The following is a 19,758-nucleotide window of genomic DNA, read 5'->3' on the forward strand; positions in this document are numbered from 1 at the left end:
ATGGCGGGAACAGGGCCCACGCGCGCCGTGTCCCCGCCGCGCACGCGCAGGCCCTGACCCCTCCCGGCCGCCGTCCCGCCCCGCCGTGCCCCGGACGTCGTTCCCGCGATCACTTCCGGCGGAGGCCCCGGCGCGGAGGCTCCGGTGCAGCCCCGCTCCGCCCGGGCCCGGCCCGCAGCCGGCCCAGCATGCCGGGGCGAGCCGCCCCGCACAGCCCGCCCGCTCCGCACCGCCCGCACGCACGCTTCCCCCTGCGCGGCCGGCCCGTGGCCCCCACGCTGCCTCCTCCACGCCGCCGCGCCCCGGCGGGGACGTGACCACTGCTCGCCGCCTGTCCGCCCGCGCGGCCGCGGAGCTGTCCGGTGAGTGGGGACTCCTGGGAGGGGTCCGCGGAAATATTTAGCAGGACCGGAGGGAGCCGCGCCGCTCCGCTTGGTCTCGGGTGGTGTGGAGGAGACGGGTCTGGAGGTAACGGCCTGAGGCTCGCCCGGGATCACCGGCTGCGCGGGCCGAGGTGCGGCCATGCCGGGGCTGTACCTGGCCTAGGTGGTGCTGCCTTTACCTCCTGTGTCCTCCCAGCGCCCCGGGGCCTGGAGCCGTCCGTCTGTCACACGAGGAGCCCTGGAGAACTGGCGGCGGTTTAGGGGACCGTGAGGCTCCTGCTCGTTCAGGCTCTGGCCTTGCTTTTGTAGCGTGGCTGTGATATGACACCTTGTAGCCAGACAGCTGTTGGCTGAGTGTACGGCTCCTTCTGGGTCACCAAAAGTGCCTGAGAGTTCCCTGTGGAATTGCAGCTCTGGAAATGCAGATGCAGTGTATCTCCTCTGAACTCAGGGTATAGAAGTTTCCTTCTGAAAGCGGTTAAATAGAGAACACATAGTTATCTTGATTTAATTATAGTCAAACTTAGATAGCAACAGTATTGTCAGTTTACTAAAGGTATTAGAAGTGCTATTTGTTGCGAGGAATGTTGTATAACTTGGCAAGAGAATAACACAGAATGTGTGTTTTAGCCATGGAGGCTCCCTATGATGGCGCTGAGGTAACTGTGGTGATGGAGGAGATAGAGAGCACTTACACTTATGCATCACCGGTGCCATCCAAGAAGAAGAAGAAACATAAAAGTACTGGTGATCACGGAGAAAGAGCCAAGAAGCCTCGGTAAGTTCTTTCTGCCTTCATTTAGTTCCTTTATAAGGTTTGGGAGGAGTTTTCCTTGTTTCTGACGTGAGTGGACTTTGCAGTGCACTTGGAACACTTCATAGTGTAAAACATTGTATATGAAATATCAGCATGACACTTTGGGCCTGCTCAGATATTTACAGGGGCCACTGTTCCTCAGTTTAGAGTTTGTTTACCACAGAATAATTTGCCTTAGGCTGCTTCTCAGAAGTTCTCTTTTTTCTTCAGAGGCTCTCCTCAAAGGGAATTTTCATTTGGTTAAAGATGCATTTACAAATAAAATTAAGTGCAACTTGCTTGTCACGTGACCTTGAGACAAACCTTAACCTTGTAGATTTATTTTTTCCCTGAGGAATTTATGTAGAATGACCGTAGTGTTTAAATTTCTGGTTGTGTTTCAGATCTGCTTACCTTCTCTACTATTATGATATTTACTTGAAAGTACAGCAAGAGCTTCCACACCTCCCTCAATCTGAAATCAACAAAAAGATCAGTGAGAGCTGGAGGTTGCTCAGTGTGGCTGAAAAAAGCTACTACTTGGAGAAAGCCAAGCTAGAGAAAGAGGGACTGGACCCGGTAAGTTGTCTTTGTGGAAGTTCTTTAGCTGCTGAAGAGAGAGGCAGTAACCTGCATGTAACCCACAGTTACCTGTGTAACCCACAGTTACCTGTGTAACCCACAGTTGGGAAGCACTGTGTGGGAGAGTCCTTTAACTGCAGATTCCAGTTTGTATCCTTGCTCTGGGCAGCCTTTAAAGAAGCAGTCTGCGACCGGTACCTTTTGCCTTTGCCTTCTGTTTAGCTGAGGGAGGATTTTCTGTAATCTGAGATGGATATGTCTGGTACCTGCTCACAGCAGTTATTTTTTGTGTCCTTTTGTCAGAGTGAGTGTTGGTAAAGTGGGCAATGAACCGGGACTGAGAGGGATTCTGCAGGCTCTCTCACGTGGAGAAATTCCCAGCAAACTGCTTCAGGATACTGTTTTTACCTTAGGCACTGAAATAGCAGGGTTGATAATTGAATCTCTTTGTTTTCTCATGTTCATTTTTTCCATCCTCTGTTTTTGCCCACAGAACTCCAAGGCACTCACTCGAACTGTAGTAGTCCCTGACATTCCGGGCTTTCGGAAGATTCTTCCTCGCTCCGATTATATAATTATTCCCAAAACCACTCTTCAGGAAGACAGGAGCAGGCAGTCTCTGGAGCTGTGTGTGACACAGAGCCCAGCAGCATCTGAAGGCTTGGTGGCTCCCAGGAATGTCACCAGCGTGTCCCGTGATGCCATGCAGAACATCGTTTCTGTGGACTCAGGCCAGGCCGGCGTCTCGGAGCAGTGCATTGCCATCGAGGGGCTGGCAGAGGACACAGCAGCCTTTGCCCAGCCCGAGGCTGCAGAAGAAGGGGTTGCCTCCGAGGTTCTCTCTCATTATGTTGGGCCTGTGACAGACAAAGTGGCTGGAGATATCCTCTTGGATGAGGCTTCTTTGGAGATAGAAGGACAGCCGTACCAGACAGCCCGAGTGGTCATTGAGGAGACTCTGGTTAGCAGCTCCACAGACATCTCCAACGGGAGCATCACTGTGGCCCGTCCCCAGGTGCCCAATGGGGTGTCTGTGGTCACCGTGGTGACTGGGAGGGTAAGTTTTCGCAGTGACACTCAGACTCCTTCCAGATCTCACCTGAAACATCTAAGTATTGTTTCCTCCATTTTACTTGAGATCCTCTGTGGGTGCAGGAGATTGTCTGATTGCCCAATTTGTTGATGCTCAGTGCTGAAAGAAACAAACTTTTGCAATCAGTCATATGAAAGTAACTCCATGACTAAGTTGCCTCTGCTTGCAGATTGACTCAGCCATTGTGCCTTAGCATGGCCGAGTTCTGTTAATCATTTGTTGTAACAATATATGGAGTATTGCCAGTAAATGGGTTCTGCAGTTGCATTGCAAGATTTTGGTGACAAAAAATGCTGCTGCTGTGCTCATGATAGCTGTTTTCATGGTTGCAGAGAGGTAGAAGGGAGTCATTTTTGGCTGAGGTTTTAAGGATCAATCATAGAAAACCTTAGTCTGTGATGAGTTGGATTCTCTGTTTTCAGTTTCAAAGTGTGAGGAGTTTGGTAATTTCCAGAGTACTTCTGGTAAGACCATTGCTTTTGAAATGGTTACTGCTCTGTCCTGTATTCTGGTCTCATCAGTCCTGAAGACACATTAATGTTCATGAGAGGGAGGGATATGTGTCACCATGTTTTCTGTTTTCTGCATGTATTTTCCCTTTGACTTCATTTTAGGATACTGAAGAGAGTGGCTCGTCCACACCTGCAACACAGTTTATCATGTTACCTTTGCCAGCTCATTCTGTTGTGGAGAACCCAGCATCAATTAAATTGGTAAGAATTTCAGAATCTTGTATGGTATGTTAAGGTTTAGATGTATTGTCATAGATTGGTCTTAAAGATGTTAGAGTGGCAGGGATTTGCTCATGGTTCAGTTTTTAGACATAATCCAATTTGGAGTTGCCATATTAGTTGATGTATTTCTTGTCCCTTGTGTTATATCTTGCATAGGCTCAGAGTGTCTCTGACTTCCTACTGTGTGTTATAGGGCCCATTTCTTCTGTCTTCCTCCTGAGGGAATTCTTAGAAACAGATGGAGTAGATAGAACTATCACACACAACACATCTGGCCAACAGCAGTTTCTGTGTAGCCACCTGCATCCACTACTTTGATGCATATTTGTCTTCATGAAAAGCCAGTGTCTACCCCTTTAAGGGCAAGGATCTCCTCTTTTGACAGGAAAATGAACACCAAAACTCTAGTTTTGGCTGTGTGGCAGGAGAGGAGCAATGATCTGAGGTTTTGAGAAGCCACATAAAAAACTATGTAGTCTTTTGCGTGAGGAAGAATTCACTAATCTAACCATTTCAGCCGCCTGTGTTTCTGTAGCCATTTTGGGAGTTCACTGTACAGTCAGTATTGCAGCTCCTTCTGTTATATAAGCCAGCATCAAATCCTGTTTTCCAGGTTCTCTATGCTTCCAACTGGTGGAACACTGCAGATATTTATAGTGGTGCATAGTGTGATGCACTTCCAGTTGTCTCGGGGAGAATGGAAATACCTCAGGTTTTTGTTCCTGAGAAGGATCTAGTTTAAATTGACTCATTTCTTTGACAGCAGCCTTGCATTTCTAGAAAAAATCTCTACCTAGTTAGGGGGTTACAGTACAACAACTCCCTTGGGAGTGTTGGGAACAGGATGTTGGAAAGTGCTGTGCTGACAAAAACTCAAATGTGTTGGTGCAGTTGTCCTTGCAGAGATGACAGGTTCTACTTTAGTTGTTTGTATAAATAGTGCCTGGTGATGCTGCTTGTGTTCCAGTAGTTCATAGCAAGTTACAGTGAAGGACCAGGGAACACTTGACTGTCCCATACAACCACAAATTGCTGACAAAACTGCCTTTGCATCCTGAGTGCTTGTCTTCAAGTCTTTTTGCTGTGTTGTCACGAGTATTAATCATGTCTTGTCTTACTGTGGATTGCTGTTAGAAACATTTTAATGCCATCTTACTCTCTTTTTCATGTTCAAAAAGAAGTGTGAAATCACTGTAATTGGAAGATTAGCTTCTCCAGGAGGTTGTGTGCATTGTTCATGTCTGCTCTGCAGGTTGATCTAAATTCTGATAATACCAGAGGCTGAGCATTTAGATGTGCAGTAGTTATGGTGCTGTCTCACCCTGACCCGGCTGGGTGGTGTTTGTTCAATAAAATGAATAATAGTGGAAGGCTGGTGATTTGCCAAATAACATTTGTAAAATGCTTATGAGGAACAAGGAAGTGATCAGCACAGCTTTGTGGTTTTCAGGTCCATAGACAAATTCTTGATGATTCTTGTTTCAGACAACCACCTATACTCGCAGGGGACATGGAAATTGCACCAATCCCGGCTGTTCCTTCACTTATGTCACCAGGCATAAGCCACCAAAATGCCCAACGTGTGGAAACTTCCTGGGAGGAAAATGGGTCCCAAAGGTAAAGTTCTTTCCTTTCCTGACTTTAAGACAAAAAGTGCTGGTTTTGTGAATGCCTGTGATACTTCTAGACCTGTAGATCTAGCACAGGAGGTCAGGTACACCAGAAACGATCCCTGTGCTTGTGTTCCAGTGCATGTACTGGAGCAAGTCACCATTGCAGAGCACACTTGGTCAAGGTGAGACCTGAAATCACCACACCTGGGTAAAAATGCTACTTGTATGTGTTAGAATAGATGGGGCTGTGCTTGCTAACTCTCTCCTTGTGAGGATACACACTCTTCTGGCACAGTTCCTGTGACTGGAAGGCACTGTATGATCTTCCTGCTGCTGCCCCAACTAAGCTTGGGAAGTTATTTTGCGGTAACTAATACCAGCATTTGAAATTCTTCTACAAATTTAGTTTTTTGTGATCTTTCAGCATTTGTTTTTTTAGCAGAGAAGAGGAGCAATTCTCAACTACAGGAGGTCCATGATCCTTTAGGAGCTTGTTAATAAAGTTGATCTAGTGGAAGCTGAAGTGCTGTTGGGTATTGTTGTCTCATAGCCACACGTCTGGTCATGATGTTCTGACTGGAAGGAAATTTCCAGGTGTTGGTAGAGTTGTGATGCTTGTCTGAGTGGCAAAGTCTTTCTCCACATGATGCCTACTCTGCTTAAATTATTGGCATCTCTGCTAGCTGTGTACAGAAAAACACACTTGATCCTTAAACCTTGGCACTGTCCTGAAAATTAGTCAGCTTTGAACAGATGTGCATTTCTGTCTGAAGCACAACTCCTCAGGCACAATTTAAAGGATGTTCTTGTGAAAATTGGCATTGACACTCAGTGGCTTTGTGTGGATTTGTTCTGAACCTCCTTTGCTTTGTGTTTGGATCTATTAAACATTCAGGGATGAGAACTCTTGGGCAGCTTGCAAACTGTAGTGTCTGAGCTGAAGGCTGAGCTTCCTGTGTGGTAGGGTACAAATAGTCATGGTGACATCTTCACTTTCGTTTGGTAAACTTGCTGAGGTAGAGAGATGGCTGAAAGCAAAAAGTATTTCTGGATTCTGCCTGAACATGGCATGTCTGCTGCTGTTCAGAAAGGTTTTAGAGGGGGTTTTCCTTTTTGTCTTTCAGACTTAATCTGATCTGCTGGATTCCATTTCTGATACAGTTTCCCATATTCTAATTCATGTTCATTGTACCTCTGTTGACTCTGGTACAATGATTTCTGTACCCGTAGTCTTGGAAGTAACATTTTTCTTAAAGTCAAAATAATCTTCCGAAGTAATCCTGTTTTCTGGCTGGATATCATGCTTGCTTTTCTGAAAGCATGTATCCAAAAGATGCAGATTCTGTTGTAACTCCCTTTGATTGCTCAATAATGTGAAAGAGCAGACAGCATTAGAGAGCTGAAGCCGTGAAAGAGGAGCGTAGGAGATGGGCCCTTGCTACAGAGTGGGTGACTTTGTGGTGTTGATGCTAATGGTGATATTTAAGGGAGTTTAAGAAAGATTGATTCTTCAAAGTAAACAGTGTCTAAAAATAATACATGAAGGGCCAAGAGGCCAATATTAGCAGGGCCTTTGCTGTTGTAGGAGATGCTGTCTGTCTACTCCCATACAATTCACTGCTTAAACACTTAGGATTTTACTGTTTGGATCCAGCGTTAAATAGGCCATGGGAAGTGTGGCATATGTGCAGGGGACTGGCTTATCTGTGAAAGCTGAAAGCTCTGAAATGTGACTCTCTTCTTGTTCCAGGAAAAGCAACCAAAAATCAAATCTGAGCCAAATTCAAGCACCTCTCTTAAAACTCCAGCAGCTAAAAGAGGTCAGCAGTCAGCCCTCACAGAACCCGCGGCCATTAGTGAGAGTTCCTCCAAGTCCGCCTTGGAGAGCTCTGAAGCTGTCAGCCAGCTGCTGAATGCTGTGCCTGCTGGAGGGCAGATGCCTGAGATGGAGTGGGAGGAAGTGATCATCTCTGATGACCACTTTCTCCCAAATAATGTGCTTGCTGAAGACAAGAGGAGTGCTGTTGGAGTGGTGCTGGGCCAGGAGAGCCAGCGGCAAGCAGACACTTCTTCGGAGCTGGCAGAGAAAGGAAGTGTAGGGCTGGGGATGTCGACGTCTTCTGAGGTGTTGAGTCCAAATGCCTCTGTGAAAAAGCCAGTGGTGGGGTGAGTCAGTTTTCCATGTGTTATGGGAGCATATGATGTCTATTGTGTGCTCATGGGACTAGTCCAAGGAAAGTTGAAGGCTATTGGCAGTGCTTCCTGTAAGACTTACTGTGTTTGCTATCTGTTTTGTGCCAGTTCAGGATTGTTCCTTTGAGTCTTTGTCCATCAAAACTAATTTTTTTTTAAGTGACAGATTGTAGTCACTGTGATTAGTGTGCTAACAAAGCACATTTCAGGGAAAAGAGGAAATCTGAACCTGAGGGGAAATCAATGGAATATTTTTCCACTTGTAGCTCTTGTTTTTCAGAACTGATGCAACAGCTGCTACACACAAGGGACAAGAAGTAAAGAGCAAACCAAGACCCAAGCCCTCCTTGCTGGCTGCAGCCAGACCCATGCGAGCCATTCTGCCTGCTCCAACCAGTGTGGGGAGAGAAACCAGCACAGAGCAGCCGAGCAGCAGGCAGGCCTTTGCAAGTACTGGTAAAAGCAGCATTCTCTGTGTGCTTTTGGGAGCTGTTGCCTTTCTTCACCATGCTGAAGTGGTGTCTGCCAATAAGAAGATGGGTTTCAAGGGAGGTGGTTACCAATGCTAGGAAAAAAACAGTTTGATTCTGCCCAAGTGTAGTAAATGGACCATGAAACAACTGCTTGGTTATTTCCATCTCAGAGGAAAGATACCACATGACTACAGTGGCATTTACCAAAGGTGTCAGAAAGAAACAGAACCTGTTTTCTCACATTTAACCTGGTGCATCTCTTTCCTCCTAGACAAGCATTCTCCTGTGAGAACATCAGGCTTGAAGCCCAGTACACTGAAACAGTTGGGCCAGTCAGTTGTGCAGCCAGCGACTGCAGAGGAGCGAAAGGTTGTTCTTCAAATGCAAATTATTTTCCTGGGTTTTTTGGGGGGAGGGTTTTGTTTGTGGTTTTGGTTTGGTTTTTTCATGTTGTGTTTTGTCACCCAGGTGAGTGATATGACCTGAGTGACAAATAGAACAAAAATGTAGCAGCCTTATGATGATGAGATCTGTGACTGGCTGTTTTTATTATATGGCTGGGTAGCAGAATCACTGCTTGGTGGTTGAATGTGGGAACTGAGCTGAGAGATGCTGTCAGACAGTCCTGCTGCTGGTTACTTTGGGAACCTCCCAGCTACTTTCAGAGGATGTTTTAAGGATCTGCTGGTGCTTTGACAATCTGACATGCAATACTGAATACTGAGCTTTTCACCTGTAAAGTATGACTGAGTATGCCAAGGTGCTGAAATGAATCTGTGAATTGTAATGCCTTCACGTGCAATGTGGTATTATGGATATTGAATGAACATTAATTAATCTCTTGGGGGCAGGAATGCTAATAGATATTGATTATTGATGCATGTATGTGTTGAGTTGTAGGTCTGATGGGTGTTGTTTTTTCTGCTTTCTCTAGCTCCACAGTTCTGTGACAAGCAGGGCATCTGAGTTTAAAATTGTGGAGGTCAAACCAGACATGTTCCCTTCCTACAAATACAGTTGCACCGTAACTTTGGTGAGAATTTTTCAAACATGTGACTTCTGCCACAGGGAGTGTCCTCTCTGGGATGAGAATGTTCTGGGACTTCTGTTTTACTGACTTGCCCAAATACATCTCATTTTTAACATGAACTAATCTCTAGACCTAGTCCAGGATGACTGTGCTCTGTTTTGCAGTTATGTTTGGGGCCTTGTTAAGAGATGGATTTTAACTTGTCCCCATGCATAATCCCCATCCCTCCTTGAGTTCAGCAGGGAGGATCAGGGGTTTCTGAATGAATTTAATGTGCTTCTGGTCTGGAGAACTGGCCCCAGAATGTTTAAGTGCCACTTAAAGGATTCTGTGCAAAGTGACAGCCCTTGCTATTGATGTTTAAACAAGATGTTATAAAGTGGAGATAAAACATGTAATAATCTTTTTTAGAATCTTGTTGGCTTAGAATCATAGAGTCATTCAGGCTGGAAAAGACCTTTAAGATCATGGAGTCCAACTATTAAAAGTCAAGGTCAGCAAACATCTCTCTTGTGTCATTCAGGATTTGGGATTAGCAACATCACGTGGCAGAGGGAAATGCAAGAACCCCTCCTGCAGTTATGTGTATACAAACAGGCACAAACCACGCATTTGTCCAAGCTGTGGATACAACCTTGCCAAAGACAGGACTGAGAAAACAGCAAAATCACTGGTAAGGTTCAAGCTGGCTTGTTTTATCATGTGTCTGTTGTGAGCTGGGCAGAGAAGTTTAGTTTGCAAGTCCCTGTGGAAAAATGGATTGAGCTTTTTTTTTTTTCCCCCCATTATGATAAACTTTTCTGGCAGAATGGTTCCTACTTAAAATATCTGTGATGATGTTTTTTAACTCCTGTAGCAGTGGTGCTTCAGGCTGTGTGTGAGTCTGAGCACATCCAGTGCTACCACTGGGTGTCTCCTCAACTTAAAAATGCTTCTGTTGTGTCAGTACATGCTGGGAAATCTACCCTGAAGTCACAGCATTGCTGTGTCAGCTTTGTTGAACTTCAGACTTCATCAAGAAACTCCCAAGTATGCTGTGCTTTGTGAGCAGTTTGGGGCTAGTGTCAGTTAAGTTAGTACATCTTGTAGTAGAGCTTCCTATTTTTAAGGGTTTGTAGAGCAATTTTACTTCCAACCTGAATTTATTTCTGGATGTAGGGGTTTTTTTGTCTGATGTATAAATATGCTTTCAGTTGTCTGCTGCTCTGTGTGGATGTAATTAATTCTGGGTGGTTTGTTTGTTTTTTTGTTTTGGTTTTTTCTTTGCCCTTACAGTCTCAAATGTTAGCTTTTCTTGTACTGAATTGTCACGTTTTTAAAACAATAAAAGAAAAAATTAGCTTTCTTGCTCTTAGCTGAAATGCCTACTCAGCAAATAGACAGGATTTTAGTCTGTGAGTAGACTCATCCACATGCCTTTTTTTATTTTGAAGAGCATAGCTTCGTTCAGTGGTTTTGTTTTTTCTTTAAAAACACAAACAAACTGAGATGGCCTGTGTGAAACTCACAAACAGCTGTGTAAGGAACAACAGTGTGCTTAGCTCAGCTTGCATTCTGAGAGGCATGTGGCTTGTCTCTTCCTCATTTTGTTATTTTCTTTTTTTCTGATTGTAGATCTGTTTAACATTCCTGTCACACAATTCATTGTTTTCTCTGGGCTTTTTGCTGATCATTTGTCTCATTTGCTAGACTAGTCAGAAAATCAGGTTGAAATGTTGACAGAAGAGTTTCAGGGCTTAAACAAATCAGCCTGTTTGTCTTCTCTGTTCTCCTGGGACAACCTGGAGCTTGGTTCTCCTGTGTTTGTGCATTCTGTTGTGACACTATGTGCATTGGAGAAGGGTGGACTGTAGCTGATTAATTGGTATTGATTAGTGTGTTCTGTGTATCACAGCCCCCAGTTCTCTATTTGTACTTGGTTCTTCCAGCTTCTGGAGAGCTGTGCAGGCTGCCCTGAGTGTTCCTGATAACCTGTGGAGAAAGACAGTGATGGGGGTTCAAGTGATGGGGGTTCAAGTGATGAGGGTTACTGAAGTGTTTATATACCTGTTGGTGGTTATCCTCACCTTCTGGATCCCCAATCCCTGCACTTAACAGTTTAATGGCCAATCTGTGATGGTCTGGCAGTGCAGGAGTGAAGGGCTGGGCTGTAATAAACTGGTTTTGGTAGCTTCTGTGTGGAGTCAATGATTCAGCAGTAGCGTAGAAGCCAAGTTTACTGAGTGCAAAGGTTACTGTGTTTCTGCTACCTTTTGTGACTTCTTTGGGCTTAATATTTCATCCCCATGCTTGCCTAGCTGGATATGTTGCTTTCTAGGGAGTCAGTCCAGGTCAGTCGGGCGTGCTGAACACCAGCGAGCCCCTGACGCCGTCCCAGAAGGAAATCCAGCGTCAGTCCACGCTGCAGCTGCTGCGCAAGGTGATGCAGATCCCCGAGAGCGAGTCGGAGCTGGCAGATATCTTCTCCCTCATCCATGAGCTCAACAGCTCCCCAGTCATCCTGTCTGACGTGACTGAGGAGGCAGTGACCATTGAACAGACCTCCTGGTCCAACTACTACGAGTCTCCCTGTGTGCAGTGCCTCCTGTGTAACAGCCCCTTGTTCAAAGGGGGACAGAAGTAAGATTCTGCTTTGGGTTTTGCCTCTTTCAAACTCATGTTTTCTTTGTTCTGAGTCTGCCTGAAATATTTGCTTTAGCCCCTGGTAGTGAAGCTGGTGAAAGTGACATGAATAGGCTAAATGTGTGTGGAAAGGGTTTAGCAGGATCAGAGAGTGACTGCAGAGTCTGGATGTAACTTTTTTCTTATTGACACAGAGTGTTTTCATTAGTCATCCCCTCTGTTTTCAATTCTGATGCTTTGAGAGAGAAAAACTTGTGTGTTTGCAGATGTGCATTGTGTGATTTCCTTTTTTTTTCTCTCTCCCTGGTCTGAATATTTCCTGTGTGGATCTTTTGGCTTATGATATTTTCATTCCTTCATTTCTTATTGTGTGCTTGAGCAAATGCTTTTTTGGACCAAATATCCAAGTTGAATCCAATGTTCAGAAACTTTTAGTACATAGGCTAGGTTGCTTTAACTAGATTTGTATGAAAGCCTGAAGGATATCTGCTCCTTGAGTCTGCCAGAATCCTCCTGTTTCTGAAAACATGATCTAAAATTTTCCATAGGACAAAATTTTGGGGAGTTAATGTTGTTTCTTTCTTCCACAAAAAAAATTCTTGATACAAATAATGGACATTTGCTTTGGTCAGGCTGGGACCAATTAAGATCTTTCTAAAAGAGATACTTTTTATGCTCTGTATTTTTTTCAGAACAGAGCAGTCTCACACCCTGCCCTCAACATGGGATTTACCAATTTGTGCATTGTAAATACTTGTGTGTGCCTGCTTTGCAGTGCTGTGTGTGTGGGACTCTCATGTACCTGCACAGGCTCTAATTGAAACCCTGCCAGTGGGAAGGAGGTGACTTTGGCCTTGATTCCTGTTTTCTCAGGTGGACAGCAGTATTTCAGCCACTGGCACACTCCTGTCTGAGCTTCCCCCTCTGCAATTACACTGTAGAGGAGCAGACCTTTCTGAATCCCTGTGCAGGGAGAGGCTGTTGGGTGGAATGTGTTACTGATCACCACAGCAGTGGTACAGACACTTCTCCCAGGGCAGCTGGGGCCATAGGTTTTCTCCACCTCTCCAATTGTAAGTGCCCAGTGTATGGAGCTGGAGGGATGTTCCAGTGGTGTTTAAGAGAATGTAAACAGTGATCTGACTCTGCCTGGGAAATCTGTTTTAAAATGTAACCTTTCTTTTCCTGGTGTGATATCATGTGGTGAGTTGTAATAATGAACTTAGGTCAACTGGAATGTCTAAACTTACTGCTGGGCTGGACTGAAAAACCCATTGCTTCACTCAGAGTGTTTTTTTTTGTTGTGTGTTGCAGTTCCCTTGCTGGTCCTCAGGAGTGCTGGCTGCTGACAGCCAATCAGTTACAGGTGGTTACAGCTCAGGTCAAAGTGTGCTTGAACCTGCAGTGTCTGGCCCTCCATAGCTTCACTGACATTTACACAGGTAGGAAAGATGTGTGTGTACAGCATGACTACAGTCTGAACCCTTTGGAAGCCTTGGGATTGTATCAGGGCATTGTCCAGGCATGGAAAAGCTTGTTCCCTTCCCCAGTGTACTAAATTTGAATTATTTTTTAATTGCTTATTCTACAAGTAAATCTGTATTTGTGAGTGAAAACACAGGAATGTTCTAGTGAGGAAGATTCACTGGGGTAGGTCTCTGTGTGACTGTTGAGTTCTGCAAGGCAGCCCCAGGGATCATAGTCAGAGACATCTCTGGAGGGTGCTGTGTCATGGCATGGGCTTGTGAGATGGATTGGCAGCTGTTCCTGTAGCTTTTTAAATCAATAGACAAGTCTGTGGAAGGAGTTGATCTTTCAGCAGGGAACTGTACATTTCAGAGGTGCAGAAGCACTGTTTGTGTTTCCATTATCCTCTAAACTGTACTCATGTGAGTGTGTTGTCTATCAGTAAGGAATATATTTCTTTGTGAGGAAGATCTGGAATCCTGCAGACAATAACTGTCTTGTTTTAACTGCAGGCCTTTTCAATGTGGGCAACAAATTGTTAGTGAGCCTGGATCTCCTGTTTGCAATCCGAAACCACATTAAACTTGGAGAGGATCCCAGAGTGACTGTTGGCAATATCCTTGACTCTGTTCAGGAGCAAACTGGTGGGTTTTCCTTCTTGCTTTTTACCAAACTGTGACCTGATGATGGTTGTTAGGTTATAAAAAGGCAAACCTCGCCTATTTTAGTATGGTATGTTGCTATTAAATCACTTCCTAAACCAAACTACCTCTATGAGCTGTTTTTGTAACAATTCTCTGGAGGGTAGGTTTGGTTTTATCCTCCATAGGAAAGCCCTACTACTTCTCCACTGGATTCAGGGTGTGAAAACTGTAATAGTGGCATTGTTCTCTTTTCAGAAAAACACCTGAGCCCTGATGAGCAGGGTCAGCTCCAGGAACTGCTGTGCAATGGCTACTGGGCTTTTGAATGCCTGACAGTCCGGGACTACAATGATATGATCTGTGGAATCTGTGGCATAACCCCCAAGGTGGAAATAGCCCAGAGGAATACAGAAAATGTCCTAGCACTGAAAAATATAGAGGTAGGTTTTTCCCACAGTTCACATCCTGTTCATGTTCAAAGCAGATCATAATGATTTTTTGCTGACTCTGGTCTTCATGGTGCACAATAAATACACAAGACCTTTGTGAGTGGTTTTCTGCTGATGCCTGACAAGAGGATGTGGCTGGAGCAGCAGCCTGTGTTGCTTAGAGGTGTTGATGTGTAGTTTGGGGAAAACAAGATCCTTTATCCCTGGACCACAGCTTTTGTCCAGCAGCCTTGGGCAGTAGGAGCCTTGAATGGAAGTTGAATTTGGTTTCCCTTTGACATGAACACATTCTTTTTTTCCTGAAGTTTCTGAGGTGCTGTCTTTCTAATGGGGGAAAAAAAGCCCTAGTAGGAGAATGTAACATGTCTGGCTTTTATGTCAAGTATGTCAAATTTTGAGTCTTACCCTGTGCAAAGTGGTTGTAGGAACCTTGTGCTATTTGGGCTGAGCACTCTCCTAGATAGTCCTCATGCTGTGAGTCTGACATAAAACTGTCAAATGAAATGTGGTTATTTGTATTTCATCAGTGTTCCTTTCTCTCTGTAGTTTACTTGGCCAGAATACTTGCCATCAAGTGAAGTGAATGTAGAAGACTTTTGGTCCACCATGGAGACAGAGGTGATTGAGCAGGTGGCTTTTCCTTCTAGCATCCCCATCACAAAGTTTGATGCCTCTATTGTTGCTCCTTTCTTCCCTCCACTGATGAGAGGAGCAGTGGTGATCAATACAGAGAAGGACAAGAACCTACATGCACAGCCAGTGCCAGGTAATGGCTCAGGTTGTGCTTATTAAGGGAGTGCTTGATGTGTTGGTGACTTCAGTCTAAACGTTGGTGATGTTTAGCATTAAACATTGCTGATTGCATTACACTTTAAAAGTTATGTGTGCTGAGAAAAGACAGGACCACTGGGGTGATTTCAGCTGTTCTCAGGCTACTTTGCTGCTTGAGGCTTGACTTTTCCTCTGAAGTTTAGATGCACTGTGGGCTCTGATGCCATGGAGACATGAGAGCATTGCACCCCTGGTGGGATAGTCTGATGGCAGAGGGTTGCATGCACATCTTGAATGTCAGTCTCAGTATTTGTTTCATGTTAGGCTGATACTTGGAGTGTGGAAGTTGCAGGTAGCACTTTGTACCTCAGTGTTACAATCTCAATTAAGTGTGATTAAGATTTTATAGAACTTGAGAAAAAACTAGGAGAGTGGTGTGCTGATCCTGATCAGAGTTGTCAATACCCACTGCATATTGACTGCATGGAGCAAGAAACTGAGAGGAATAATCTCAGATCTGAGAGCTAAGATCAGGGCGTTCCCTTAAGAATTTAGGTATTGAGTATACGAAGGAAAACTGGCTTTGCAAGCTTAACAAGTGTGTGAGTTGGCTTTGCAGACAGAGCTGCAGCTGCTTCAGAGTTGGGCTGCAGAAGAGCTGTGTGGGTTTTGTGGAAGTGGAGCTCCAGAGAAAGCACCAGAGAAATGTGAAGGCTGAGCCTGGAGCTGTTCAGTCCAAAGGCTGCAGTAACATTTATCTCTGCTCTTCTTCACTTGGTTATCCTCACATCAGCCATCTAAAGGTTACAAATGACAGGACAGATAAGTGTTTATGGAGTCTGCAGCTATGCTGGGCTCAGTCTGGTGACCTCAGCAGTGAAGGGCTCAAGACAAGTGTGGGCTGTGATGTGCTTTGCAAGTAGGACTGTTCACAGCTTTCTCTTGCTGGCCGTGGGTTGTGCAGTCTGCTTCTGTAGTCTTCATAAGAAATTATTTTGGTAAGTTCCCTTCCTGAGAATTAGTGCTGTGGTTTGTTTCCTGCCTTTGCAGGTAATGGGAGTGCCTTGGTGAGGCTCCTTCAGGAAGAAGTCTTCAGGCCTGAGCTGATAAACTCTTACAGTGAGGAGGAGCTGCAGAGCTTTCTGACACAGTGTGGCATCCCCTGGGAGGCATCACACACAAAGGTAATGGCTTGTTTGCCCACATACAAGCCTGCAGGAGTGGAGCTGTTCTTCACTGACTTTCCCTCATCCACTCTTGCCATCCTAGACAATTAATTTCTCATCTGACTGCACTAAGGGCAGGGATGGGTGACAGCAGGTTATAGGATAATTTACACATGGTGAAATAAATTGAACCTTTGTGGGCTAGAAGAAATGAAGCCTGTAATTACCTTGTCACCAGCTCAGCATTGCGTAATTGCCTGTCATCCTCACAGTCCTGAGTGTGGGATTAGGAGGTTATTGGATGAAGTGCAAATTAGGATTTGGGAGACCTTGCCTGCTGTCTTTTCCCTCTCTGCAGGAGTCTGTTAATTTTTTGTCACTTTCTCTGGGGCCTGTCTTTTCTAGGATGAGCTCTGCTACTCCCTCCTGGCCCTCTATGAGTTTGTGCAGAATGGGACGAGCATTACACCACCTTCTGCTCATCACACAGGAGGGAAAATCTACAAAGTGTGTCCACATCAGGTAAGGAAGACTGGAGCCACTATGGTTTTTTTTCTTCCTTGGCTTTCATAATTTGATTTAACAGCATGGAACTTCCTTCCTGAATAGAAGTAATGGAATGGGCTTCTCTGAGACTTAGGAATGAAACATGTTCCTCAGGGCTTGGAAAATTCCCCAAGACAAGGTGAATGTTTATGAGGAGGAAACAGAGCATCTTTAGAGATGGTAGCTGTCTGGTTACTGTATAGTCTGGAATATCTTAAAGGAAGCTAAATTTTTTTAAGACTAGATTGTTTTTTGTAGGTTTTCAGTTTTATTGTGCTGCTGATGTTAATCCTTTTTGTTCCTAGGTTGTGTGTGGCTCAAAGTACATAGTGAGAGGAGAAAATGCTCGGGATCATGTGGACTTGTTGGTATCCTCACGTCACTGGCCTCCAGTGTATGTTGTTGATACAGCCTCTTCAGTGGCACTATGTGCAGACCTCTGCTGGCCTGGCCTGACTTCCCAGATGTGGGGGAAGAACCAGGGCTGCTTCTCTGACCCTATGGAGCCTCCAACGGTTAGTTATGTCTTTGTTCTGTGCTGTGCCAGCCCAATATGGAAAAGTTGCAAGGGAGATTAAAATTACCCCTGCCATATGTAACCTGCATTGTGGCTCAAGATAATTTTATAGAATCACAGAATAGTTTGGGTTGGAAGGGCCCTCAAAGCTCATCCAGTTCATCCCCCTGCCACCAGCAGGGTTGCTTTCCACTAGGCCAGGTTGCTCACAGCCCCATCCAGCCCAGTCTTGAACAATGCCAGGGGTGATTTTGACCTGATAAGTATCTCCTAATTTAATCTTTGCCAGTGCATCACTCCTAAACATAGCAGAATGTATTGGGTGTTGCCTGGGGATTGTTTGATTAATTGTCCTTAATAGGAAGAGCTGTGCTGGCAGTGCACTGTGACAGTTCAGGTCATGAACTTTGGAGCACGTAGCTCACTTCTTTCAAAGTATTGTTATTCCTTGAGAAGTGGGGGAGAGGAAGATGGTTCCTCATGCCTTGGGTTAATCTGAGGCCATACAAGTGAGGAGGGAGCGTGCATACCATCTTTGTGGCATGTAAGGGAAGCTTGGATCATTTAGCCCTCCCTCTGTCCTGGGTCATAGTGTTGGTTGGAGCTTGGCCTGCCAGATGGGGAAGTTCCTTGCTGTACGTGATGTGTGTGTGTGTCTCTCCCCCAGTACGTGTCCTGCCCTGAACTGCTGGACCAGCACTACAGCGTAGACGTGACGGTGGCTGAGCACTCCCTTCAGCACCCCATCACCAAGTCCCCGGCGCGCCGAATCGTCCACACAGGCTCGGAGCAGAGCGGCCCCTGGGACCCCACGGCTCGGCACCACTGCATCTCCCTGTGCCGCGAGCTGGAGCCCTACGGCGCCATCATCGCCGCCATCAACGACAGCAAAACCAGCAACGTGCGCCAAAGGCCCATCACCTTCGAGAACCCCACGCACTATTACCTCTACAACCGCCTCATGGACTTCCTCACCAGCAGGGAAATTGTCAACAGGCAGATCCAGGAGGTGGTGCAGAGCTGCCAGCCGGGGGAGGTGGTGATCCGTGACGCACTCTACCGGCTCGGGGTGGCCCAGATCAAAACAGAAATGGGAGAGGATGTAGAGGTGAAGCAGGAGGAGGATGGAGGTTGCTGAGTAACAAAATAGCCTGTTGGTTTCTGTCTCTGGTTGTGTGGATGGGCAGGCTGAGCCAGCTTTTGCAGCTGTCTGGCTTGAGAGCTTATTTTTACAGGTTGGAGATGTGATGCTGGTGGCTTTGACTGCTGTTACTGACCAAAGAGCTCTGTGCTTCCTTAGCATTGTGAGCAGGTGTCTGTCACCCCCTTGCAGGCTACAACTGCCTCCAAGGCATGTGATGGACCTGCTGTTCAGGGCTGTAGGATGTTGCCCTCCCTGCAGCTGGAGAGGGCAGAGGAATTGCTGGTAGCTGTGTGATCAAGCACACACAGGTTTTTTCATTCTGAATCTTGCTTGCTGACTTCTTTGTGCTTATTGGTGGCAGGGTTTGGGGTGTGGGACCAGGCATAAAAGGTAGATGGCTACAATGATTTCCCCCAAAACATTCTGAATAGGTGAATTTAGGATACTGACTCCTGCTTGGTAATCTTGCAGAGCTCTCATAGGCATTGGCTGCAAGGAGTCTTGAGGAGGTGGAGCTGCACTGCTTTAACATGCTGTATCTGGGGAGCCTCCCTGGAAGCTGTACTGGTCCAGGACTGTGGATGCTTTGGCTGCAGGGTGTTTCTAGAATTGTTTGTCCTGTCCTGTCACATGAGCACTAATAACTTAGAAGCCAAAAGGTACAGTGAGAGGAGTGTGTAAGAACTGAGCCCCAGGACAGCCAAGGGGTTGGAGGATGGTTTAAGTGCTGTGCAAAGGGTGGCTGTGGAGAGGGGAGGGACACTAAAACACTGTCTATGGAATCAAGGAAGAACAATGAGTGCAGTGTCACCAGAGCGAGCAGGGTTCCGTATTCCACCCTCATGGAAATGCTGGGAGAGCTGCACCCACGTATGCAATCTCTTCACTTTGTCAGGTATCACACCTGCCCTGCCCATGTTCTCACAGTGCTCTGGGAGTTGGAGGAGTCTCCTGCTGCCCAGGTTGCTTTGTCAGCCCCTTGAGAAGTCATGATGAGACCTCTGCAGCACACCTGAAGAGCACCTGGGGCTGTGGGTGCAAAGCTGTACTGTCATTGCTGCAGCTCCCTTTGACCAGGGCTAGTGGTGAAGGTGTTTGGTGTTTGCTGTGACCCACAGAGGAGACAAGCAGGATGCCAGACTGCTAAGTTGCCATCTTGGGAGTTTATTTTGTCTGAGTGAGCAGTGGGGAAGATTCTGAGGCTTGCGGTGTGGTTGAAAACTCCCTTCTGTGAAGGGGAACCTATTGAGTACCATACTGTTAAAGTAAATGTATTAAGTCTGAGCAAATGCAGTAATCATGGCTTGGGGTTTTTCCTGTTAAGAACATTAACTTATTATAAAAGACATTAGTGACTTTTTTCAGTCAGTGATAAAATTTAATAAATTATCTCCAATTTTGGGGGTGAAACTGTGGTCAAGTGACTTGGGTTGGTTTTTTTGGGTTTTTTCTTTTTGTGTACAAGACCTGGATGGCTTCAGGAGAAGAGGTACAAACTACTGAATCTCTTCTGCATTTGCCCTGCCTTTGGCATT

The 19,758-nt window shown here is 45.7% G+C and overlaps 1 protein-coding gene across 2 annotated transcripts; it reads left to right on the plus strand.

Moving 5' to 3' along the window:
- Window positions 1–264: 264 nt before the first annotated feature.
- HMGXB3 (HMG-box containing 3) lies at window positions 265–19,638 on the plus strand. Of its 2 annotated transcripts, none has more exons than XM_033072920.1 (20): window positions 265–362; window positions 1,014–1,161; window positions 1,584–1,758; window positions 2,255–2,818; window positions 3,469–3,567; window positions 5,074–5,205; window positions 6,952–7,367; window positions 7,675–7,850; window positions 8,139–8,236; window positions 8,802–8,900; window positions 9,421–9,570; window positions 11,215–11,516; window positions 12,834–12,961; window positions 13,499–13,630; window positions 13,886–14,070; window positions 14,626–14,845; window positions 15,901–16,034; window positions 16,422–16,538; window positions 16,868–17,077; window positions 17,747–19,638. In XM_033072920.1, exons 2-20 carry the CDS (start codon window positions 1,016–1,018, stop codon window positions 18,215–18,217), a joined length of 3,954 nt encoding a protein of 1,317 aa, XP_032928811.1. In that variant the 5' UTR covers window positions 265–362; window positions 1,014–1,015; the 3' UTR covers window positions 18,218–19,638. The 2 variants fall into 2 exon arrangements, with proteins under 2 accessions (XP_032928811.1, XP_032928812.1); XM_033072921.1 differs by having other exon boundaries at window positions 7,675–7,844.
- The last annotated feature ends 120 nt before the right edge of the window (window positions 19,639–19,758 follow it).

The sequence above is a fragment of the Catharus ustulatus genome, chromosome 15 (genome assembly GCF_009819885.2).
Source record: "Catharus ustulatus isolate bCatUst1 chromosome 15, bCatUst1.pri.v2, whole genome shotgun sequence".
NCBI lineage: Eukaryota > Metazoa > Chordata > Aves > Passeriformes > Turdidae > Catharus > Catharus ustulatus.